At 44.4% G+C, this 25,877-nt stretch overlaps 1 protein-coding gene and 1 long non-coding RNA gene across 5 annotated transcripts in view; one reads left to right on the forward strand and one right to left on the reverse strand.

The window, feature by feature from the left end:
• LOC119878055 overlaps positions 1 to 23,546 on the reverse strand; it is a 37,381-nt gene extending 13,835 nt beyond the window's left edge. The window contains exon 1 of the long non-coding RNA XR_005386160.1: positions 23,300 to 23,546. This is a non-coding gene — a long non-coding RNA (uncharacterized LOC119878055). The remainder of the gene's footprint in view (positions 1 to 23,299) is intronic.
• The window catches only part of CA5B (carbonic anhydrase 5B), a 133,473-nt gene that overhangs the window by 22,337 nt on the left and 85,259 nt on the right, over positions 1 to 25,877 (forward strand). For 3 of the 4 annotated variants that reach the window (XM_038586881.1, XM_038586886.1, XM_038586880.1), the window contains exons 4-5: positions 183 to 237; positions 1,269 to 1,424. In XM_038586881.1, the coding sequence (XP_038442809.1) occupies positions 1,311 to 1,424 (114 nt within the window). In that variant the 5' untranslated portion in view covers positions 183 to 237; positions 1,269 to 1,310. Of the gene's footprint in view, positions 1 to 182; positions 238 to 1,268; positions 1,425 to 25,877 lie in introns of those variants that run through there. The other variant, XM_038586882.1, reaches the window with a different exon arrangement.

Below are 25,877 nucleotides of genomic sequence, written 5' to 3' on the forward strand. Positions count from 1 at the left end.
GTTGCATATATGCTTTCATTCAGTGATGTTTGTGACATCCAAAATTTTCAGCCTAAGTGAAGTTTGAGTACTGTAAATTGTTTGTAGGTAATCACCAAGTATCTGATTCAAATTCACATTCTATAACAATACTAGAGTAAGATCTCATTTTTAAAAATATTTTCTCATTTATTGTTCTATAGCTACATATCACAGAGAGCTACAGAAATTGATGGATACGGTGCAGTCAAGCATAAGGTAATACTATTTTCCCTAAATCACTTGAAACACACCTTACATTTGATCTCAGAGTGGAGACGTTGACAAGGCACTTTGAAAGTTGCCCCAGAAGACAATTTGCCACTTAAGATGCATGTGTTGAGCCCCTGGTCCTGGGACACCTTGAAGGCCACAGAAGTGATTCTGTTGGTGGGCACTGACCTCTGGTTTTGCTGCCATGCCCCAGCGCTCAGGGACTCGGGAACACAGCGCTGTCCCCTCCTCTGCTCCTTCTGAGTCCCGGTGGAAGCACCCAGAGCAGCCCTGTTGACTCTACCTGCCCTCTCACAGGCAGGGGGCAGAGAAGAGTCTGACAGAACCTTGGCTTGGCTAGCTGTAAAGAACAGTTACCATATCCTTCAGGATCTACCTTTGTGCAGGCCCCAGGGTTAACTGTCCAGTATTCAGGATCCCAAAGGGGCTGTTCCCTGGGGGTCCACATCTTCTCTCTCTCTCCCCACCTCCACCCACCTGGCTGTCTCCCCACTACCTCTTTCCCTCTTCCCCTCCACCTCCCTCTTTTTCCTCCCTTCTCTCTGTCTCCCCTTTCCTCCCAGGGGCCTGGCTCCCCTGAATTTGCATTGTGTTTTAGAAAGGAGAACTCTATTCCTTTTTCTTGGAAAAGAGGAGCCTCCTTGTTCATGCACCAGCTACCACCTGATGCCTCCCAAAGAGGTCAGAGCAGACCACCTGCAGCAAACTCACTAGACTGGGCAGAGAAGGTGGTTTTTGCCATGTTCCCGTGGAGGACTGTCAGGACTATACTGTTGTCAATTATGTCTCAATTAAAATCTGTTATGTCTCTTTTTTAAAAAAGAGAACCTTGCACAGTGGATTATATGTAAGAACAAAGCATGGGTGTGATTCTGTCCTTAGGCACCCAGAGGTACCTGCAACTCCTCTGGACCAGTGCTGGTCCCCAGACTCCCCAGGAATCAGGGTCTTGTCTTGCAATTCCTGAGTGGTTTTCACGCTGAATGATAGTTTCGGTGACCCCTTCTCTTGGCCAGGACACCCTTGTGGAATTTGGGTCATTCGATCCTTCCTGCCTGATGCCTGCCTGCCCAGATTACTGGACCTACTCGGGGTCCCTGACTACCCCTCCACTCTCTGAGTCTGTCACCTGGATCATTAAGAAGCAGCCCGTAGAGGTTGATCATGATCAGGTATGTTCTTTCCACATTTCTGTATGAGGAAATGCTAGTCTGTCCCTTTAAAACAAGGCTGGGCTCCAACTTTGGCATCAGTTGTTAACATCTTGTAATGCTTATACATTTTTATTAAGATGTGCTATAACATTGTCTCAGTTTGGACATGAAATTGGAAATACTTCAAATTAACCAGAGAGGAGTTAACACATAGAGGAACATAAGCTTTTTGCTCTCATTTTATAGTAACGTGTTTTACTGTATATGCATTGTGCAGAATCTCTGAAAATTAAGACCTTTACATGGAAAAAATGAAGGCTGGAAACCCTTTGATATTTCTTTATTCATTTATTATTAAAGTGTAGGTTATACACAATGTTATATTAGTTTCAGGTGTACAACATGGTGATTTGACAATCCATATGTTATGCTGTGTTCACCACAAGTGTAGCTACCATCTGTCACCATACAAGTCTATTACAATACCACTGACTATATTCTCTGTGCTTTTTACCTTTCATCCTCATGACTTATTAATTTCATTACTGGAAGCCTGTACCTCCCACTCCTCTTCACCCGTTTTTCTCATCCCCCCCATCCCTGATATTCCCTCCCCTCTGGCAAATATCTTTTTTTTTTATATTTTATTTATTTATTCATGAGAGACACACACAGAGAAAGGTAGAGACATAGGCAGAGAGAAGCAGGCTCCGTGCAGGGAGCCCGATGTGGGACTCGATCCCGGGACTCCAGGATCACACCCTGGGCCAAAGGCAGATGCTCAATCGCTGAGCCACCCAGGTGTCCCCCCTCTGGCAAATATAATTCAGAGTTTATTCTCTGTATTGATGCAAAAACCTTAATTTTCTTAAGAGAACTTACTGTGAAATTTCAAGGTAAAGACAGAGCCCAAAAATACAGAAATTTTATTCTAAGTCAGAGGTTTTTACTTGGTAATTGTTCTTCATTTAGAAATGAAAGTTTAGGGGCACCTGGGTGGCTCAGTGGTTGAGCATCTGCCTTTGGCTTGGATCATGGTCCCGGGGTCCTGGGGTCGAGTAACATCAGGCTCCCCGCAGGGAGCCTACTTCTCCCTCTGTGTCTCTGCCTCTCTCTCTCTCTGTGTATCTCTCATGAAAAAATAAATAAAATCTTAAAAAGAAGAAAAGAAATGAGAGTTTCAGTGGTGGTTACTATGTCAACTCACAAAATGTTTAATTCAAAAATGAACTAACTGTAATAATAATTGCTTTTACTTGTTTTTTTTTTTTTTTTGGAATTCTGATTAAAAAAATTTTTACAAGAACAGAAGCTTCCAAGTTCTTTTTTATGAAGCCAAGACAACAATGAAACCAAAACCCACCAAAGATTGGCACTCCCCAAAAAGTAAATACTAAGCCCCTAAAGTAATATCTGTCAAGAATATTTAGGAAAAAAACTAAATAAAATGTTAGAATCCACCAGTATATTAGGTAGGATTTTTTTCTAGTAGGATTTGTCCACATAGGATTTTTTCTAGTTATAAGGATCATTCAGTATTAGGAATCATACACTTATGATCAATAGATTACATCCCATCCGCAAAGCTAAAGGGAAAACTCATATTTTCATAAATTCCTAAAATATATTTGATAATTCATCATGTATTTTTTAAAAGGTTGTATTCATTTAGGGGTTCCTGGGTAGCTCAGTTGGTTAAGTGTCTGCCTTCAACACAGGGCTCAATCCCAGGACCCGAGATCATGACCAAAGCCCAAATCAGATGCTCAACCAACTGAGCCACCCAGGTGGCATCATCATGTATGTCTTGTAAAATTTTTTAATAAAACAAATGAGAATTCCCTAAGTTAATAATGTCGATTAATCTGGGCTCAGAAGTAGAGTATGACTGGTATGGAAAGGATATCTACTAACTCCACTATAATTATTATACTAAATATTAAATTGATTAAATTCTGGTAGCAGCCAATAAAGTTAGGCAAAGTAAGATAAAGGAGGGTTCCCCGGGTGGTTCAGTTGGTTACGTGTGTCTGCCTTTGGCTCAGGTCATTATCCTGAGGTCCTGGGCTGGAGCCCCACATCGGCTCCCTGCTCAGTGGGAACCTGCTTCTTCCTCTCTGCTTGCCGCTCCCCCCCCCCCCGTTTGTACTCTCTCTCTGTCAAATAAATAAATAAAATCTTAAAAAAAAAAAAGAAATGAGAGGAACATTATTGGAGTACTGTACTAATTTATAGACCTCAATTCCTGTAACAGTCAATCACAAGATATAACAGAAGAACCCTACTTATAATGGAAACTAATAAACTAAAATACCTTCGGATGAACTTGAAATGTTAAAACTGTCAAATATTCCTAAGGGACACAAAAACTATTTCAAATAAAATGCATACTATGGTATTGAATAGAAAAATATCCCAAAGACACCTTTGATGTCCGTTCTTAAGTTGTAATTTTCCATGAGTTGTTTATTCTCCATAAGTTTCATGTGGTCATCATAAATATATCAGTAGTTACATTGTGAGATACTGTCCTGTGTATTATAGGATGTTTAGCAATATCCCTGGCCTCTACCCACTGGATGCCAGTAGTACCCCAAAGAGTGACAACCAAAAATACCTCCATACATTCTCTGATGTCTACTGCAAGCTCACCCCTGCTTGAGCACCACTAATATGTACTAATCTTTAATATCAACTAATAAATGAAATCCTTTACCGCTTAGTGTGTGAAAGAAACCTCTTCAGTGTGAAAATGGCTTTTAATTAACACATTGGTTTACCAGTAAAAGCATAGGTAGGGGTGATTCACTTCTTATTCCCTATAGCTCACCAGCAGAAAACTGATTTGTTGGAGGATTCTTTACTTACAAACCAGAATGACACTCTGTTGTGCTGCAGATAGGAAAACTCCTGAGGACATTTGAAAGAAAAATACATTATAAGAAATCCACACACAATGGGATTAGACTGTCCAATCTCATGCTATGACCACCTGAAGAGATAGGTATCTATGAAGAGTTATTTCTATCATAAGAATTTCTCTTTTAAAAATCATCTACCTGGGGATCATTCCTTAAATAAAAAATTGCCCCCCCCCATTTCAGTGGTGAGTGGAGAATGCTACCCATCAGATAACCACACCCCTGAATCCCAAAACATTTGGTATCTCTCTGAAGGGGCACCTGCACCCAAATGTTTGTAGAAGCAAAGTCCACAGTAGCCAAAATAAGTAAAGAGCCCAGATGTCCATCAATGGATAGATAAAGAAGACATAGTATATATGTGTCTGTGTATATATATACACTATACATACACACATACAATGGAATATTACTCAGCCATCAAAAAATGAAATCTTGCCACTTGGAACAACATGGATGGAACTGGAGGTTATTACACAGAGCAAAGAAAGTCACAGAGAGACAATTACATGATTTCACTCATAAGTGGAATTTAAGAAACAAAACAGGATCACAAAGGAAGAAAGAGAAAATAAGATGAAATCAGAAAGGGACACAAACCATAGGAGACTTTTAAAAAAAAATTATTTATTTGAGAGAAAGAACATGGGCAGGGGGAGAAGCAGAAGAAGGAGACTCCCCACTGAGCAGGAAGCCGAACAACTTGGGGCTCATGGGGATCAATCCCAGGACCCAGGATCATGACCCGAAGGCAGGTGCTTTACTGGCTGAGGCACCCAGCCCCCACCCCCCATAAGAGACTCTTAACTCTAAGAAACAAACTGGGGTTGCTGGAGGAGGGGTAGGATGGGTAACTGGGTGATGAACATTAAGGAGGGCACTAAATGTAATAAGCACTAAATGTTATATGCAACTGATGAATCACTAAACTCTACCTGTAAAACTAGTTTAAAAAAAAGGGAAAACCTCAAGAATGTCTTCATTAAGCGATATTTAGCATCCTCAACATTGAGCTGTCCATCCCGCTCAGCTCTGGATAGAATCTGTTGCCTGTTTTTGGGCTTATCATTGGCTTCTCCTTTATATCTCTCATCCGATCATTGGAGCCAGCCCAACAGATGCATTCTGCATGGGCTTTTGAGGGAATTTTTCACAAAAAGAGATTGATTCACACCAACTTAAACAGACTTTAAACGTAAGGACTAAAATCAGTTACCCAGCAGCCCTTGAACACTTGTGGATGTCACATGTTTTCAAGTACTAATGGAAAATATGACTCTACTCTATCATTATCCATAGAAATGAAAAAGGAAAATCATTTGGATACACAGAAAACACTTTCTAGGACTGTAAGAAGGCTGAAAATTATAGGAGAGTCCACATAAATGAACGTTGTTGGGGCTAAAGCATAAATCCTGAAGGGCCGTCACCATTTCCTCGAGAGCAAAATTGCAAAACAAGGGGGCATTAGCAAGCAGCCTGGAAGACGGAAGCGCACGTGCCCTTTAGGGGTAAACATAAGCTCCTCTTTCTTTAAAAGAGCGTCCAAGTGCCCTCCGTGCATTTTTGCAGTAAGGAAACCGAGTGCCGTTGTGCGCACGTTCTGCCACTGTGAGGACCTGACGGAAATGAGTGCATTTCGTCCGTGCAAATGTCCGGGCCGAAGCCAAAGGCCTCCTGGGCGCGCTGCCTAGGCCCGGCGCCGCGGGCCTGCGTGGGGAGCTGGGGGGGGGGGGGGGGGGCGGCGGGGGTGCCCGGCCTCGAGAGCACGCGGCGCCCCCGGCAGTTGCCGCGCCCGCCAGGCGCTGGCCCAGCTCGCGCAGGACCCGTGACCGGTGACGCGGGGTTCCCACGAGGGGCGTCTGTCAACGGTCGCCCTGGGCCTGCGCGCCTCGCGGCTGCGGACGCGGACGCGGACGCGGACACGGACGCGGGGGGCGCCTGCGGGAGCGACTTCCCGCGGCAGAGGCGAGGCCGGAGCGCGCCGGCCGGCGGTCATGGGCAGCTACCTGAGCTCGTACCTGGGCACCACGAAGGACGCGCGGCCGCGCCCCGCTTGGACGCGCCCCGCCGCGCAGCCCGGGCCCGGGCCCGCCCACCGCCCGCTGGGCCTGGGTCAGGGCCAAGTGCTCTCCTTCTACCGCGAGCTGTGGGGCCGCCGCAGGCCGCTGCCCACCCTGCCGCCCCGCTGGGGCCGCGCCCGGGCCCAGGGCGTCGTGGTCCCCAAGCCCTGGAGGCGCTTCCACAGCAGGCCGCCCCTCGAGATCCTCACCGACCGGGATTCGCCTCGCAAGACGTGGGCCAAGCCCTGGCTCTGCAAAGCCCAGAGCCTCCTGAACATCTGGAACGTGGTGACCGTCAACGTCCCTTCTCCCGAGAGCAGAGGCGGCAGCGTCTCCGGGGCTCCAGCCGACCGGGAGCACCCGGACCCCCGCGCCGAGGAGAGCCCGCTCAGGGCCCCCAGCCGACGCAGCAGAGGAAAGAAGAGGACCCACAGGCCGCTCTGGTTTGAAGCCCCCCACGCCAAGAGGCGCAAGCTGAATGCAGAGGCCAGGACGTCTGCCTTCAGGCCCGTCTGGAGAGACGGAGTGGTCCCGATCTTCGTGCCCAGGCCTGGGCCTCTGAGAAGAGGCTTCTGCTCCTGGCCCCCGCCTGTCTAGCGGAACACCCACCCACCTGGGGGGCCTGCCTGACCTGCTGCCGCGACACCCGCAGCCCGGGGCCCCCCCTGTGTCCCGAGCCAGAGTCCCGCCGCCGCCACCACCTCCTGACACTCAAACCCGCCGTGCTTTGACCCTGCTGCCCCCCGCGCCTACGCGAGGCACCGACACCACCAGCCAGCCCTCACCACCGCAGCCTGCGCCTCTGCCCAGGCCCCCAGACCCGCCTCTGCTGATCCTGCAGGGCCCACGCTCAAGACACACCGTTGCTGCCAAAACCTCTGCCTTCCTCCTGCCCTGCCCTGCCCTGCCCTGCCCTGCCCTGGAACCCCACCTACCAGGAAGGCCTGCTTCTCCCCTATTTTCCCAGTTGCCATAGTGAAAACAGTGTGCTTGTTCTATTTTAACAAGAAGAATAAGCAACTTTAGTATCAGACAGTGTCTTTGTCTTTCTTTCAAAGGTACGCGTAGTGGGATTTCGCCTGCACCATGAATTCTCTACCTTGGCACTGGCAACATCTGGGGCCAGATAACCGTTGTTTGTTGGGTGCTGTCCCCTGCTTTGCAGGCTTTAAGCGGAATCCCTGGCCACCAGCCCCCAGGGGCCAGCAGCATACTCACATGGTGAAAATACAACTATGGCTCCAATCATTGCCAAATATGCCAGGGCGAGGTGGGAGGTGGGCTGGATGGTGGGGGGTGGAGGAAGGGGGCGGGGCGGGGTGGGGGTGGGGGGTTTCCGGGGGGGGGGGGGGGAGGCACACTGGTGGAGAATCTCCGAGGGACAGTGACCTCTACTGGCAGAAACAGTCAAGCTGTTTTTCACGCATTCCCCTGCAGAGAGTCAGAGGATATGCTGTAAACAAAGTCCCTTCTCCCATGGAGCTTGCTTTCTAAAGGAGGTGGAGACAGAAGATAAACAAGTAAATAAATGGACACACTAGCAGGTGCAAAGAAGTATAAAGAGGTATAAAGAAAAATAAGGGGGATCCCTGGGTGGCGCAGCGGTTTAGCGCCTGCCTTTGGCCCGGGGCGCGATCCTGGAGACCCGGGATCGAATCCCACGTCGGGCTCCCGGTGCATGGAGCCCGCTTCTCCCTCTGCCTGTGTCTCTGCCTCTCTCTCTGTCTCTCTCTCTGTCTCTCTCTCTGTGTGTGACCATCAAAAATAAATAATAATAATAAATAATAAATAAATAAATAAAATAAAGAAAAATAAGGGAGGAGGAGGAGGGACACATACAATTCCACCAACACCACTGTGCCCCAAGTACTTTCCTGGGTCCCCATCGCCTTGGAACTATGCCATCCTTTACTACCAGTTCAACTCTGTTCCTCAGGGTTTCCATTGGTGGCAACTTCTGCTTTCGGCAACTTCAACCTCCGCAAAGAGATTGAAAATATTTTATCTACCTAGATACAAAGATTTCTAGGAGGTTCAAATTGTTGCCGAAAACACTAAGCTCAACATTTTCAACGTAGACAGCTGCTGTTAGATACAAAATATCCTCTAAAAATCAAGGGTGTGTCCTGAGGTTTACTCCCTGCCATTTGCTAGACTTGAGCCAAGGCATTTCATGCTCCATGAGTTGCTAGAAAGGGGTTCAGATCCTAGTGTGTCCACGAGGGTGCTGGTGGCATTTTGTCCCTGGATGGAGTCCCACATCGGGCTCCCTGCATGGAGCCTGCTTCTCCCTCTGCCTGTGTCTCTGCTTCTCTCTGTCTCTCTCATGAGTAAATAAATACAATCTTTTTGAAAAAAGAAATAATGATGCCTTTGGCCCAGGGCGCGATCCTGGAGACCCGGGATCGAGCCCCATGTCGGGCTCCCGGTGCATGGAGCCTGCTTCTCCCTCTGCCTGTGTCTCTGCCTCTCTCTCTCTCTCTGTATGACTATCATAAATAAAAAAAAATAATGATAGTTCTTTAATTTTTATGTATCAGGGTCACTTCATATAATGGCCGTAGGGAAATGGGTGAAGAGTCTACAGCAGAGTTTCTCAAGCTGAGCACTGTTGACATTTTAGGCTAGAGAAGTCATGCTTGTGGAAGGCTGTCTATTCTTTTGTAGGATGTGTAGCACATCCCCAGCCTCTACATGCTCCAGGTCAGCAGCACATCCAATTGTAAAATCTAAGAACCTCAGACAGTTCAAAATATCCTCGGGAGCAGTGCAGGGAAGAAATCCCCCAAGGTTGAGGACCATTGGTACACAGGATCTCTTTATGTTATGTCTGCAAGTCTTTTGTAAACGTAAATGTATTTTTTCTCATTGAACACACACCAATACAGGAGCAAAACAGTTTTAAAGCTGCCTCAGTACAGTAAAATGACCTACAAGAATAAAACTAGGCAATGGATTAATAATAGTTTTGACTGGCTTCATTGATAAGGAGATAACATACAAGTGTACTTTGAAAATAAGAGTCATTCAAATGCAAGATATTGATAGCCTTCAGCATAGGAGTGGTCTTAATACTTATGTAAAATTTTTGGAAATTTGTTCTGTTACGTGTTCAGACATATCAAGGATTTATCAGGGAGCCACCCCCTGTTCTCCTGGCCCAAGAAGCACCACTTCCATCACTTGTGCAAGATTCACATGAGCGAGAAAGGGGAATAATTTTAGTTGCTGAGGGTCTTCAACTAAAGAATATTAAGTATCCCTCCTACATGGTGGCTCCTCCAGTAAAAGGAATGTTGGAATTTTTACCAAACAGGAAGTAACCTTCCGCTCAACAAATACCAACCATAGAAATAGAATTGTCGAGAAGCTTTTATACTTTGTTCAGATACAGGCAGTTGAAGTAGTCATGAGTAAGCCCACTTGCTAAAGGATGAGGTTGTGGGAAAGGCCAGGGGAGAGCACACCCTGCTTCTGGAGACAGCTGTATGGCAAAGGCTGTAGAAGACAGAGAAACTCGTGAACTGGAGCTTCCTCCTTGTCTGGATGATGCTTTGAGAAATTAACCATGATGTCTTGGCTCCCCCAGGAGTGAGAAACAGAGGACCAACAAGAGGCAGAACCCAGGCGGTACAGAGCTACCTCTTCTATGGCCATTGACACGAGATCCATCAGGGGAGTGTCTACTGAGGTAGAAGAAGGGGGAGAAATGGGTGGGTGGGCACTGTTTTCTTGTGTGCACTGTACTCCGATAGTTAGGCCTGAGGTTTAAGCGCCTGGATGTTAAGCATGTTTCACTCACTCACAAAAGGGTACTCACAACTAGCATAGGTTAGCCGGTATGGTTAGGGATGTGAGGAAAAGCGCTCCTACTGCAAGGGCTTCCAGATTCCATGACCCTTCCCAGAAGTGCAGGAGTGTAGTGCCAAGACCCTTCAACACCAAGGTCATAGTGTCTTGAGTCAACAGAAGATTCAAAACCAAAGAAGTAGAGACATACTTCCTGAGATGCCTCAGTTGGCTCACAACATTCCATACCCCACCTGAGAACAGACCCAGGACAGTCGGAAGGGCAAAGGGCTTCTAGATGTCATGTGGCTTGTCCACAGTCCTTGTCAGGAGGGTCTCTAATCCCTGCCCTGATATGAACTTCATTGTCTCCAAGCAAAGAATACCCTCTTTAATTTTATCAGCTGTGGAGTCACCTGGGTGATTATTAAAAATCCTTAGTTTGGGGATCCCTGGGTGGCTCAGCAGTTTAGTGCCTGCCTTTGGCCCTGGGCACAATCCTGGAGTCCCAGGATCGAGTCCCATGTCGGGCTCCCAGCATGGAGCCTGCTTCTCCCTCTGCCTGTGTCTCTGCCTTTCTCTCTCTCTCTCTCTCTCCGTCTATCATGAATAAATAAATATAATCTTTAAAAAATAAAAAAATAAAAAATAAAAATCTTTAGTTTATCTGCAACACAAGCCTTCTCTGGGCCCTGGGACATGAGAGCAAGGCCCAAGTCTGTGCTGCATTGGGAGCCCCTGTATTCCTGCCATGTGGCCTGTCTGGGCACTCAGTGAGCCTTGGGAAATGGATGGATGGATGGATTGATGGATGGATGGAATGGAGAAATGAATTCCCTCGTTTCTATGATATCTCAAGAGAGACAAGCCAAGAAAGTAAATTGAGCCACGACCAAATAGGAAAGGGGGGGAAAGGAGGGAGGTTGCTTCTCCCAAATCATTGTTTACTCAACACAGCTATTCAGACAACACAATGACAGCCGAGCTCTCCAGCAACAGAACACCCCTGAATACAGCGAGATGGGGGTGACCCAGAGGAAGTGTAAATGTGAGGGAAGTTTGTACTGAAATGGAAGTACCATGAGGCATGATTGTACAGGCTAATTCAGTACTGATTTACTTAGCACCCAAAAGATATAAATTTCTCCCATTCGTGGATTATGTACATCTAGTGTGACTTCTCCCTGGTCTTTCTACCCAACGTGACCACACTGAATGTCTTCTAAGATTTACACGGAATGAAAAATTAAGCAACAAGCAGCTACTGAGCTGAAATTGTCTTTGTTAAGTTTGTTTTGATGTACTAAGTAAACTGAAATGCCTAAAATCTTCAAAGCTCTCATCATAAGATAAAAATCCTAAAATTATGTATAGTGATGGATGTTAACTAGACTTTGTGGTGATCATTTTCCAGTCTATACAAATATCACTTCCTTATGTTGTCCACCCGAAACTAATGTAATGTGGTAGGTCAATTTCACTTGAATTTAAAAAAATTAAGTAAATGAAATGCCAGGAGCACAAATAAACAGAAATCCTACATTTTCAAGATTGTAAATATAGGGGGGTCTGATGGAATTATCGGAATTTGTTTCAATAATCATTTTGTTCAACTCTTTTACAAAGTACTAATATCTGTACATATCCTAATGGCTTCTCAAGCAAATCCCTGAAAAGGTAAAAATGTCCACTCCCTTTCCTCAAGTGTAGAAGGCCCTGGATTTATACTAATCCTCTACAATTTGGCTCCACTGCCATTTCTCATCAACAGCGCCAGACACTGGATCCAACTGCATCCAAGGGGTGGTAAGAATCAGGCTCTTGTTTCTGGAAATCAAAGGACTAAATAGGAACTGGGCTGCTGTTTTACAAGCACAAGACCATTAGTCCCCTTACTGTGGACACGACAGCATGTGTCCCTTTTAGATCATAAGACTTATCCTTGAATAATTAGGCAGAGGAAGAAATCGGTTCCATACCCTACACTGTGGAGCCCAGAAAAAAAAAAAAAAAAAAAAAAGCCATGCCTCAGTAAGACTTTTCCCTCTCTTGCAAAAGTATAAATTACCCTAAAGCCAAAGTACATTTCCCAACTTACTTGGGAAGTAGATTAGACTTTACCCTTAGATTATATTTCCCTAGAAACAACCCTCAACATTTAAAAATTTCTGTGAAACTATTTTTAAATCTGGCCTAAATCTTATTGTAATAACTTGAAAACACCTAGTTGCCATCTTCTTCAAATTCATAAGAAATCTTCATGTAACCTGGTCTAAAGAAATCAGAACTTCCAGGGATCCCTGGGTGGTGCAGCGGTTTGGCGCCTGCCTTTGGCCCAGGGCGCAATCCTGGAGACCCAGGATCAAATCCCACATCAGGCTCCCGGTGCATGGAGCCTGCTTCTCCCTCTGCCTGTGTCTCTGCCTCTCTCTCTCTCTCTCTCTCTCTGTGACTGTCATAAATAAATAAAAAAATATATATATTTAAAAAAAAGAAATCAGAACTTCCTGTCCTGTCATTGAAATTTTTTCAACATCTTCTTTTCTCCTTAAAAAAAAAATCCAGGAGTCAGGGGCTCCTGGGTGGCTAAGTCAGGTTAAGTGACCATCTCTTAATTTAAGCTCAGGTTATGATTTCAGGATCATAAAGTAGAGCCTTGGGTCAGGATCCATGCTCAGCAGGGTCTGCCTGAGATTCTCTCTCTCCCTCTGCCCTTCTTCCCACTTGCTGTCTCTGTCTGAAATACATAAATCTTTTTTTTTTTTTAAATCCAAGTAGTAGCAAGAAAACCACTTGATATCAAGATTTAAGTAAGGACATTGAACGAGTTGTCTTGTTTTTGTCACATTTGGTCCACTTTCCTATCATGGCCCCCAGGCCCGGCTTCCTCGGTGTGGGCGCGATGCTGTGTGAGCCTCGGTTTTCCCTGTCACCTTGATCCCAGCAGGCTTTGGGACAGGTTCAAGTCTGTGCATTCAACCACAGCCATGCAGCTCCCCAGGCCGGCCTCAGTAGACCACGATGCGCAGAGGTTTCTGCTTCTCACCCCTTTGCCTTGGGCTGCCCTGTCAGCTCCTTCTCCTTCACTCCTTGGCAGCATCTGCAGCAACTGGTGGAGCTTTCCAGTCACTTCGACTTCAGAAAGAGTTGAGGGCAGTGGGATTGAAACTGGGATCAAAGCTGTCTTCCTGCCTCTGGCACACAGCTCCTCTCCCTCCAGCAGTGGCAGCCTAAGCAGGGTGCTCAACTGATTTACTTACTCTGCTCACTCCTCCCCCCAACCCGGCCTGTCTCCACTTCCTTCCCCCCACCCTCTCCATTCTCTCTCCTCTAGGAATGGCAAGGAAGAGGGGAGAGAGCTGTGGGCATCTACAGAAGGAAACAGCAAAGTTCCTTATCCTTAGCCAGGGCTCTTTGCAGGACCACCCTCCCCCCCCCCCCGGCTGTTCTGCTGTGGGGGTCCTCTCCTCTGCTGTGGTGGGCATCCTCAGGTTCTCCATTCAGAGCACCTGTGGGGCCCCTGGGGACCTGCCTGGGCACCTCCACACTGCATCTTCCCTGACGTGGGCGATGCACTCTCACCACCTCCCTCCATCCCACCCACTCCCAGGCCTTCAGTGGTGCTCTCCCAGCCTCACGTCACCGCCTCCTCCTTTCCCTGCAGTGGGTTCTCAGCCCCAAAGGCAGGGGGTCCCTCCAGCTCCCTCCTGCAGCCTTCACTTGGTCCCAGGAACACACTGCAGGGCAGACTACTTGCAAAGCTCTCCTCTCTCAACCCAGTCACTGGAGCTTGAATCAGCCTTTCACCTTTAGACTTCTCCAGCTACAAGGCAGGCTCTGTTTCTGTTCATGGTACCTACGCCCTCAGGCACTGGGCTCACCATCGTGCACGTTGGGGAGCATCTGACGGGGAAATAATATGCCAGTCTCTCTTCTACAGACAGCTCCACTCTCTGTGAGTGATTCTCTGTCTGACGTGAGGTAGACGGGGACACAAGCAAAGGTATCACTCAAAGCGCATGATTGCTAGTGTGGCAAGTGCCACAGCTCATCAGAACGGATGCAGTTGTCAGCACCCCACCTGGCTGCATGGTGCATATGGGCTGGAACCCATGCCCACCCGGTCCTGTCCTGTGGGGAAGGGAGTGGAAACACCACAGCCCTCTCTGCAGGCCCACAGCCCCTGCCCCTCTGACCCTCCAGCTCTCTCTCCCACTGCCTGCTTGGGTGAAGGTGACTAGACCAGTTCAGCTGTCCCACCTGTCCTGCATGGACACAGCCAGGACCTCTCTCCAGGAAAAACATCCTCTTGCATAGTCAGTCAAGGGTGTCCTGGATCAAGGATATGCCAACCACTGGTTGCCAAGTATGCCAAAGCATCCTCGGGAGATCCTGAGCTCTGTATCACTGGAGGAGCTCAAGCTTGATGTAAGAGATATTGTAGTAAGGACTGGGTAAAAGGCAGAATGAAAGCGAGACTATTCATTATTCTCTTTATTTGATTGTCTTTAGTGAGTTACTTTTTACTGTTCAATTCTGTACATCTTGGTGTCTTCAGATTTTCTACAATATTCATAAAATCAGTAATGAGGAAAAATAAGTAATAAACAGTAATATTCCAGATCTGGATCCCTGAAGCCATCCCGGAAATGGATATCTGCCACTGGGCTAGTCTGCTAGGGCTGCTGTAGCAAACACTACAGACCCTGTGGCTTGAATGACAGAAATGTAATTTCTCACAGTGCTGGAGGCCAGAAGCCTGAGATCAGGGTGTGGTCAGGGCTGATTTCTTCTGAGGCTTCTTCCTTTGGCTTGTGGATGGCTGTCCTCTCCTGTCACACCTGGGCTTTCCTCTGGGCACATCTGTGTCCTCATCTCTTCTTCTTGTAAGAACACCATATTGGGTTAAAGCCCACCTATATGACCTCATCTTAGATGAATTATCTCTTTAAGGACCCTATCTCCAAATACAATCACATTCTCAGCTACCAGGGGTTAGGACTTGAGCATATGAATTTTCAGGGAATGCCATTCATCCCATAGCAGCTATCTCCAGGGTTAATTTTTGTCCCTCACTGGCACCCAAAGACCGTTTAGGGTAGAAGAGTTAAAACCTGAGGCAGTTGCCAACTGCTGGTGTGTTCCATCCACCCTCATGCTGGAGAGAGAGAGGCAGTGTCTCTACAAAGTTGTTTTCAATCTTGTCTTGCATTTTGTGGTACCCTTTCCCACAGGGGAAGCCTGTTTTTGTAAGGATGCAGGCTTCCTTATGGCAGTACTGGAGAATAGGGCTCAGCCATTGAACTGCATCCTAAACACATCCTTATTCATTAGGCAGCCCTCATCACTCAGCCTCCTGACAGCAGTGTTGCTGGCACTCATACTGCCTGGCAGCAAGATCAGCCCTTCCCTCCACTGAGGACATCCTGCCAAAAGCCATGTCCTCCTGGAACATTTTCCCCTTGAAGGCTGCTTCTGGCTAATCCAGCTTCAGCTTAAATGTTGTCTCTTTTTTTTAGAATAGCTACACCAGCTTGCATTCCCACCAATAGTGTAAGAGGGTCCCCTTTCTCTGCATCCTCACAAACATCTGTCGTTTCCTGACTTGTTAATTTTATGGAACTTTTTAAAAAATTTGACAGTAGAGCTACCCTACGACCCAACAATTGCACTATTAGAGATTTACCCCAAGGATACAAATATAGTGATCTGAAGGGGCACCTGCACCCCAAAGTTTATAGCAGCAATGTCCACAATAGCAAACTATGGAAAGAGCCCAGATGTCCATCAACAAATGAATGGATAAAGAAGATGTGGTATTTATATATATATATATATAATATAATATATAATATAATCATAGAAAGACAGTGATCATATGATCTCACTTATAATCGGAATTTAAGAAACAAAACAGAAGATCATAGGAGAAGAGTGGAAAAATAAAACAAGACAAAATCAGAGAGGGAGACAAACCAAAATAGACTCTTAATCATAGGAAACAAACTGAGGGTTGCTGGAGTGAAGGGGGGATGGGAACATGGGCTAACTGGGTGATACACTATACGTTACTTATTTGAAGTTAAATTAAAAAATAAATAAACAAACAACATTTCTTTGAATCAGAGAGGCCTTCCCCTGATGGTTCAACATAAAGAAGTCCCCACCCTACCCTATAGTTAAGTCTAGTACATCCCTTTCCTTCCTAACACGTTTGCCATCAATATCTCCATTGGTCCTTTGGAGCATTTCCTTTTTTTTTTTTTTAATTTTTTTAAATTTATTTATGATAGTCACAGAGAGAGAGAGAGGCAGAGACACAGGCAGAGGGAGAAGCAGGCTCCATGCAGGGAGCCCGACCTGGGACTCGATCCCAGGTCTCCAGGATCACACCCTGGGCTGCAGGCGGCGCTAAACCGCTGCACCACCGGGGCTGCCCCAAAGTAGATTTTAAACCAAAGACTCTAATAAGAGGTGCAGGGCACTATATCATAATAAAGAGGACTATCCAACAAGAAGATCCAACAATTTTAAGTATTTATGCATCCCAACTTGGGAGCACCCAAATATATAACACAACTAATAACAAACATAAAGGAACTCATTAATAATAATACAATAATAGTGGGGAACTTTAACACTTCTCTTACATCAATCAATAGACCATCTAAGCAGAAAATCAACAAGGAAACAATGGCTTTGAATGATACACTGGACCAGATGGAGTTAAGATATATATTCAGAGCATTTTATCCTAAAACAGTAGAATACACATTCTTTTCAAGTGCGCATGGGACCTTCTCCAAAACAGATCACATACTGGGTCACAAATCAGCCCTCAACAAGTACAAAAAGATTGAGATCATACCATGCATATTTTCTGACCACAACACTATAAAACTTGAAGTCAACCACAAGAAAAAAAATTGGAGGGGGATCCCTGGGTGGCTCAGCGGTTTAGCGTCTGCCTTTGGCCCAGGGCACGATCCTGGAGTCCCGGGATCGAGTCCCACGTCAGGCTCCCGGCAAGGGCCTGCTTCTCCCTTCTCCTGTGTCTCTGCCTCTCTCTCTCTCTCTCTCTCTCTCTCTCTCTCTCTCTCTGTCTATCATAAATAGATAAATCTTTTAAAAAAAATTGGAAAGACCACAAATACATAGAGGTTAAAGAACATCCTACTGGGCAGCCGCGGTTTAGCGCCACCTGCAGCCCAGGGTGTGATCCTGGAGACCCGGGATGGAGTCCTACATCGGGCTCCCTGCATGGAGCCTGCTTCTCCCCTTCCCTGCCTGTGTCACTGCCTTTCTCTGTGTCGTTCATGAATAAATAAATAAAATCTTTAAAAAAAAATACATCCTACTAAAGAATGAATGAGTCAACCAGGAAATTAAGAAATTTAAAAATGCATGCAAAACAAATAAAAATGAAAACATGATAGTCCAAAAGTCTGGGATGCAGCAAAAGTGGTCATGAGAAGGAAGTTTATAGCAATACAAGCCTACCTCAAGAAGCAAGAAAAATCTCAAATAAGCAACCTAACCTTACACCTAAAGGAGGTAGAAAAACAACAACAAATGAAGCCTAAAGCTAGCAGAAGAAGGGAAATGATAAAGATTAGAGCACAAATAAATGATACTGAAACAAAAATCCACAGTAGAATATATCAATGAAACCAGGAGCTGGTTCTTTGGTTTTTTTTTTTTTTTTTTTTTTTTTTTGGTTCTTTGAAAAAATTAATAAAATTGATTAACCCTTAGCCAGACTTATCGAAAAGAAAAGAGAAAAAAAAACCTCAAATAAATAAAATCACAAATTAGAGAAGAGAAATAACAACCAACACCACAGAAACACAATTATAAGAGAATATTATGAAAAATTATATGCCAACACATTGGACAATCTGGAAGAAATGGATAAATTCCTAGAAGCATATAAACTACCAAAACTGAAACAGGAAGAAATAGAAAAATTGAACAGACTAATAACCAGCAAAGAAATTAAATCAGTAATCAAAAATATCCCAACAAACAAAAGTCCAGTTCCAGGTGGCTTCCCAGGGGAATTCTACCAAACATTTAAAGAAGAGTTAATACCTATCCTCCCCAAACTATTCCAAAAAATGGAAATGGAAGGAAAACTTCTAAATTCATTCTATGAGGCCAGCAATACCCTGATTCCAAAACCAGGCAAAGACTCCACTATAAAAGAAAACCACAGGCCAATATCTCTGATGAACATTTATGCAAAAATTCTCAACAAAATACTGGCAAATCATATCCAACAGTACATTAAAAGAATCATTCACCATGATCAAGTGGGATTTATTCCTGGGTTGTAAGAGTGGTTCAGTAGTCACAAATCAATGTGATCCACCACACTGACAAAAGAAAGGATAAGAACCATATGATGATATAGAAAAAGCATTTGATATAGCACAGCCTCCATTCATGATAAAAACCCTCAGCAAAGTAGGGAGAGAGGGAATATACGTCAACATCATAAAGGCCATATACAAAAAACCCACAGCTAATATCATTCTCAATGGGGAAAAAACTGAGAGCTTTTCCTCTATAGTCAGGAATAAGATATGGATGTCCAATCCCACACCACTGTTACTTAACATAATACTGGACTACCTAACCTCAGCAATCAGACAACAGAAGACAATAAAAGGCATCCGAATTGGCAAGGAAGAAGTCAAACTTTCACTATTTGCAGATGACATGATATTCATTTTAGAAAACCCAAAAGACTCCACCAAAAAATTGATAGAACTGATACATGAATTCAGTAAAGTCGCAAGATACAAAATCAACGTACAGAAATCTGTTGCATTTCTGTACACCAATAAAGAAGCAGAAGAAAAAGATATCAAGGAATTGATCCCATTTACAGCTGTACCAAAAACCGTAAGATACCTAGGAATAAACCTAACCAAAGAGGTAAAAGATCTGTACTATGGATCTCTTATGAAAGAAACTGAAGAAGGATACAAAGAGATGAAAAGCATTGAAAGAACAATTAGACATTAAAATGTCTATACAAAATAAATAAAATAAAATAAAATAAAATATCTATACTACCCAAAGCAATCTACACATTTAATGCAATCCCTGTCAAAGTACCACCAGCATTTTTCACAGAGCTAGACCAAACAATCCTAAAATTTGTGGGGAACCACAGAAAACCCTACATAGCCAAAGCAATCACGAAAAAGAAAAGGAAAGCTGGAGGCACCACAATTCTGGACTTCAAGTTATATACAAAGCTATAGTGATCAAGACACATAGATCAATGAAACAGAATAGAAAACCCAGAAATGAATCCACATATATGGTCAACTAGTCTTCGACAAAGCAGGAAAGAATATCCAATGGAAATAAAGTCTCTTCAACAAATGGTGTTGGGAAAACTGGACAGCAACATGCAAAAGAATGAAACTGGACCACTTTTTTACACCATACACAAAAATAAATTCAAAATGAGGGGCCTGGTTGGCTTCGGGGATTGGGCATCCAACTCTTGATTTTGGCTCGGGCTATGATTTTGGGGTCATGGGATCAAGCCCTACATTGGGTTTCACAGCATGGAGTCTACTTGAGGTTCTCTCTCTCCCTTTTCCTCTGCTCCTCCTCCTGCTTGTGCTCTCTTCATTAATTAATTAATTAATTAAAAATTAATTAATTTTGAGATTTAAAAATCTTAAAAAACCTAAATTCAAAATGGATGAAACACCTAAATGTGAGACAGGAAACCATCAACACTCCTGAGGAGAACATAGGCAGTAACCTCTTTGACATTGGCCATAGGAACTTCTTTTTTTTTTTAAAGATTTTATTTATTTATTCATGAGAGACACAGAGAGAGAGGCAGACATAGGCAGAGGGAGGAGAAGCAGGCTCCATGCAGGAGTCCCGATGCGGGACTTGATCCCAGAATTCCGGGATCACATCCTGAGCTGAAGGCAGACGCCCAACCGCTGAGTCACCCAGGTGTCCCAACAACTTCTTACTAGGTATGTCTCCTGGGTCAAGGGAACCAAAAGCAAAAATGAACTATTGGGACTTCAAGATAAAAAGATTCTGCACAGGGATCCCTGGGTGGCACAGCGGGATCCCTGGGTGGCGCAGCGGTTTAGCGCCTGCCTCTGGTCCAGGGCGCGATCCTGGAGACCCAGGATCGAATCCCACGTCAGGCTCCCGGTGCATGGAGCCTGCTTCTCCCTCTGCCTATGTCTCTGCCTCTCTCTCTCTCTCTCTCTCTCTGTGACTATCATAAATAAATAAAAATTAAAAAAAAAAAAGAGTCTGCACAGCAAAGGAAACAATCAACAAAACTAAAAGGCAACCTTCAGAATGGGAGAAGATATTTGCAAATGATAAATCTGATAAAGGGTCAGTATCCAAAATCTATAAAGAACTTATAAAACTCAATACCCAAAAAACAAATAATCCAGTTAGAAAATGGGCAGAAGATATGAATACACTTTTCCAAAGAAAAATTCAGATGGCTAAGAGGCACACGAAAAGATGCTCAACATCACTCATCATCAGGGAAATAGAAATCAAGACTGTGATAAGATACCACCTCACACCTGTCAGAATGGCTAAAATTAACAACATAAGAAACAACAGGTGTTGGTGAGGATGTAGAGAAAAGGGAACCCTCTCGCACTGTTGGTGGGAATGCAAACTGGCACAGCCACTGTGGGAAACAGTATGGAGGGTCCTCAAAAAGTTAAAAATAGAACTACCCTATGACTCAGCAATTGCACTCTTAGCTATTTACCCAAAGAATACAAAAATACTGATTTGAAGGCATACGTGCACACCAACATTTGTAGCATTATCAACAATAGCCAAAGGAATCCCTGGGTGGCTCAGTGGTTTAGTGCCTGTCTTCAGCCCAGGGCCTGATCCTGGAGACTTGGGATTGAGTCCCGCATCAGGCTCCCTGCATAGAGCCTGCTTCTTCCTCTGCCTATGTCTCTGCCTCTCTCTCTCCTCTGTGTCTTTCATGAATAAATAAATAAAATCTTAAAAAAAAAAAACAACAGCCATATTATGGAAAGAGCCCAAATGTCCATTGACTGATGAATAAAGAAGATATGGTATATATAGACAATGGAATATTACTCAGCCAAAAAAATGAATGAAATCGGGGCAGCCCGGGTGGCTCAGCGGTGTAGTGCTGCCTTCAGCCCAGGGTGTGATCCTGGAGACCTGGGATCGAGTCCCACATCGGGCTTCCTGCGTGGAGCCTACTTCTCCCTCTGCCTGTGTCTCTGCCTCTCTCTCTCTATTTTTCTCTCATGAATAAATAAATACATATTTTTAAAAATGAATGAAATCTTGCCATTTGCAGTGATGTGGATAGAGCTAGAGTGTATTATGCTGAGCCAAATAAGTCAGAGAAGACAAATACCGTATGATTTCACTCATATGTGGAATTTAAGAAAGAAAACAGATGAACATAGGGAGAAAAAAAGGGGGCAAATCAGAAAACAGACTCATAACTATAGAAAACAAACTGATGGTTACCAGAGGGGAGGTGGGTGGGGTGATGGGTTAAATGGGTGATGGCGATTAAGGAGGGTGATGAGCACCAGCTATTGTATAGAAAGTGATGAATCACTAAATTCTACACCTGAAACTGATATTACACTGTTTTTTAACTAACTGGAATTTAAATAAAAACTTGAAAAAAATTATCCCAAAGAGCTCAATCTGATATTTTATTAAAGTAATAATAGATTGAAATGGAAATTGTTAATAAATTGGCTTTGCTTAAAGTAACCCATAGTGTAGGTTAGAAATCCAAACTGATGAATAAATATGTACAACTAGTATGTGTCTCTTCATCTGTGAAGCCAAACATGAAATCTAAAGATTCAATCCAATTTCACATTTATTGAGCACTTATTATGAGCCAAGTATATGCACAGCAGGCAGCTAAGCTGCTATGAATATTCTTGTCCATGTATTTTCCATATGCTTTATTTTTCTTGAGGATTTACCCAGGAGCGAAATTCCAGAGCATAGAGTATACATATGTTTAGCTTTGGTAACTCTTTCCTTATCCTATCTTATATTGTACATCTTGATTCCTTTTATGCACAGAGCCCATCTCTTTGAAATGTTTTGAGTGCTGTAGTGGCTGTGTGCTTCATCCATTGCACAGGCTTTCAATCCTTTAACAATTACCCAAAGATAACTGGTTCCATTAGCAGGATATGTCCTCTAGAACTATGTCGATCCTGTTCTGATCTGAATACCTTAACTCTTTGCTCTGTGACCAAAACCCAACTCTTGTGTATCACCAGCCAGCTCACTCTCTTGAATTTAAGAGCAAGCAATGAAAAAAACCCAGAATATCAGGTCATATTATATCCCCCATAATCTAAAAGACAACATAAATTTATGCTCCAAGGACAGCAAGCTAGCACTTTTATTTGCATGTGCTGCACTGAGTTTACCTTTTTCATCTGCACGAGCAAGCCTATCCCCATAACAGCATTGTTGACAAGACTTTCCTGTCTAAATAGAGTCTGTGTTGATTCCTGATTAACAACGGTCTTGCTTCTTAAGTTTGTAGACATGAAATCCTACACTTCAGCTCCCTAAGCTGGTCTGATACTAAGCTCACTTGAAAAGCATGTTCTTGCATAGGGAATGGTTGTGGTCAGCCTTAATGTCTGGTCCTTTAATGAAATCAATGTTAATGATAAAGACCAGTGCCATCTCATGAAACTTTCTGCAGTAATGGAAATGTTCTCTCTCTGTGCTGTCAAGTATGGCAGCTGCTAGACAGAGGTGACTACGGAGCCCCTGAAAGAACAGCATGTGATGAGAAACTGCGCCATCCAGTGCTAAGTGCTAATAGTTAATGCAACTTCAATAACCAGAAAACAGAACTACAAATCAGCCCCAAATACTCTGGAAACTTTAACATCAATCATCATAGGTAATTTAATTGTTGTTTTCCGAACTCCTAAAACAGAGGCGCAACGTTTAAGCTGTGACGCTTCTGCAAATTTAGCAAGTTGCCAAGTTCTTTAAGTCCAAGGCTTGCCAATCAGACGACTGAAAATTTAATCTAATTTCAAGTTTCAAGGTGACATACCTGTTCCACAGAGTTCAACTTGAATCGTAGTCACCAGGAAATGAGGCCATAATGTTCTTTCAGAGTGGAAAATACAAGGCAAACAGAGAAAGGAAAAAAGAAAACAAACTCCGCCCTCCACTTAAAGCTGCCTTAGCCATTCTGTGATCCGGATTAGAATATCAGAGAAACAAGCAAGCACCCTAGAAGTTTTCATGATTAAACCCCATTATTTGATGGGACGCCTGGGTGGCCCAGCAGTCAAGCGTCTGCCTTCACCTCACATCTGCCTTCAACTCAGGTCGGGATCCTGGAGACCTGGGATCTAGTCCCACATCGGGCTCCCTGCAAGGAGCCTGCTTCTCCCTCTGCCTGTGTCTCTGCCTCTCTCTCTGTGTCTCTCATGAATAGATAAATACAATCTTTAAAAAAAAATCCATTATTTGGGTTAATACTGAGATAGAAGCAGCCCATCCCCTGTCAGTTATTTACGAAAATCTATTTGGAAAACAGATTAGTTGTCCTTTCTGAACTCTACCTCCAGAGAATGTTTCCTCTGCTGACTCAAAGCCAGAATCCTCTCCCGCCCCTCCTGTCGTTGCCGGGCTGAGGGCACTGTGGAAAGAACAGAGCCCTCTCTAGACGTTTCCCTTCGCTCCAACTTTCCATCTTTTCAGAGCTAAGATAGCTGGCTCCTAGATAGGCTATCTTAATTTGGAAAACAAACATCACCCCTTTCTATCTCTGGTGAACAAAGGATGCCCTTCCAAGGGCCTCACCTGACTCTCACCTGCACAGATAAACATCCGGGGAGTGCTTCCACTTCAAAGGGAATCCTTTTGGTCAGCCCTAAGCTCTGGTGGTGGTGTAAATTCAAAGTTCATGATACAGAACAGTGCTGTCCAATGGAGCATTCTGTGATGATACAAATGTTCTACATCTGCACTATCCAACACGGTAGCCACCAGACATAGGTAGCTATTGACCGCTTGAAAGGGGGGCTAGTGCTGATGAGAAATGGAATGTTCTATTAATTTCTGTAGACTATCGAGGCACCTGGGTGGCTCAGCTGGTTAAGCATCTGCCTTTGGCTCAGGTCGTGATCCCAGGGTCCTGGATTGAGTCCCGCATCAGGCTCTCTGCTCAGCAGGGAGTCTGCTTCTCCCTCTCCCTCTGCCTGCAGCTCTGCTTATTTGTGGTGTGTGTGTGTGTGTGTGTGTGTGTGTGTGTGTAATAAATAAGATCTTAAAAAAAAAAAGAAACATGTGACTAGCAACTACATTAGTCAGTGCTGCTAGAACACAGTCATTAAGAGTTTCCTGCCATGAACTAGATCTACTGGATTATTTCTCTCACCCTCAACATGGCACCTTCACAGTTGCTGTTGTTATAATATCTTACACATGAGGGAACTGAGGATCCGGTGTTTAAGGCATTGGTGGCAATGGGAGGAAGGGAAGGGGTGTCACTTGAACCCTGTCTCCACCACACTGAACTGCACTGGGTCTTCACTGGTCATCATCGGTCAAAACTGAAATTGCAACAAAGCCTCAGAGATGCTCTGAGGATTACCATAATGAGCAGAAGACAGTCTCCCCTAGTGGGCATTCTATGGATGCCAATAGAAGCCAAGCCCCCCCAGGCAGTGGATGTCAGGGCTTTCCTCTCTACCACACTGCCTCTTCCTGAATTCAGTCCCCAAATTCCACCTTGTTGCTTAAAAACCAGAATGGAAAAAATGAGATTGGGTGACCCTGATGTTAAATAGAAAACTTGGATTTTCAAAGCAGCCGTGAGAAAAAGATCAACAACTACACTTCTTTTTTTTTTTTTTAAAGACTTTTATTTATTTATTCATAGAGACAAAGAGAGAGAGAGAGGCAGAGACACAGGCAAAGGGAGAAGCAGGCATCATACAGAGAGCCTGACGTGGGACTCGATCCAGGGTCTCCAGGATCACCCCCTGGGCTGCAGGTTGCGCTAAACCGCTGTGCCACCAGGGCTGCCCAACAACTACACTTCTGCAACACTTTGAGAGTCCTGTCATTTCCCCCTCCTAGATGGGTGATATTTTAGCAGAGAGGACCCATTTCTGTTCGGTAAGTCCACCTGAGGAAGCTTCTTTCCTCTCCCTCATCTTGGTGGCAAGGGTACAGGGTCAGGAAAAGTTGGATTAGAGGGAGAGGTGGCCAAAACTTAGGCCCATCATTCTAGCAATTTCACTATTAGGTGAAATGGGAATTTCCCAGAAGGGAGAGCTCACATAATTTACCCCTGAAAACGAAGTCAGACTAGATGAAGTTATTTTGGGAAATGTTAGACTAGATAAAGTCCTCATGGGAAGCAAAAGCCAGTAGTTGGAGATTATAACAAAGCTAATTATTTGCATCAGAGAAAAAAGCCATGTTAAAGACAAATGTGATTCGCTCTCCCTTTAGCCTTAAACTTCATAAACATATCAAACGTTTCTCTTTTGCTCTTGCTTAATCAGTTATGTGACTAGGATTGAAGACAGTAAAATGCTGAATTAAGCCATTTTGGGAAAAGAATAAAATATCTTCCCTTTTGAATTATGATTTCCCAATGTTTGTTGTATCAT

The sequence above is a fragment of the Canis lupus genome, chromosome X (assembly GCF_011100685.1).
Source record: "Canis lupus familiaris isolate Mischka breed German Shepherd chromosome X, alternate assembly UU_Cfam_GSD_1.0, whole genome shotgun sequence".
Taxonomy (NCBI): Eukaryota; Metazoa; Chordata; class Mammalia; order Carnivora; family Canidae; genus Canis; species Canis lupus.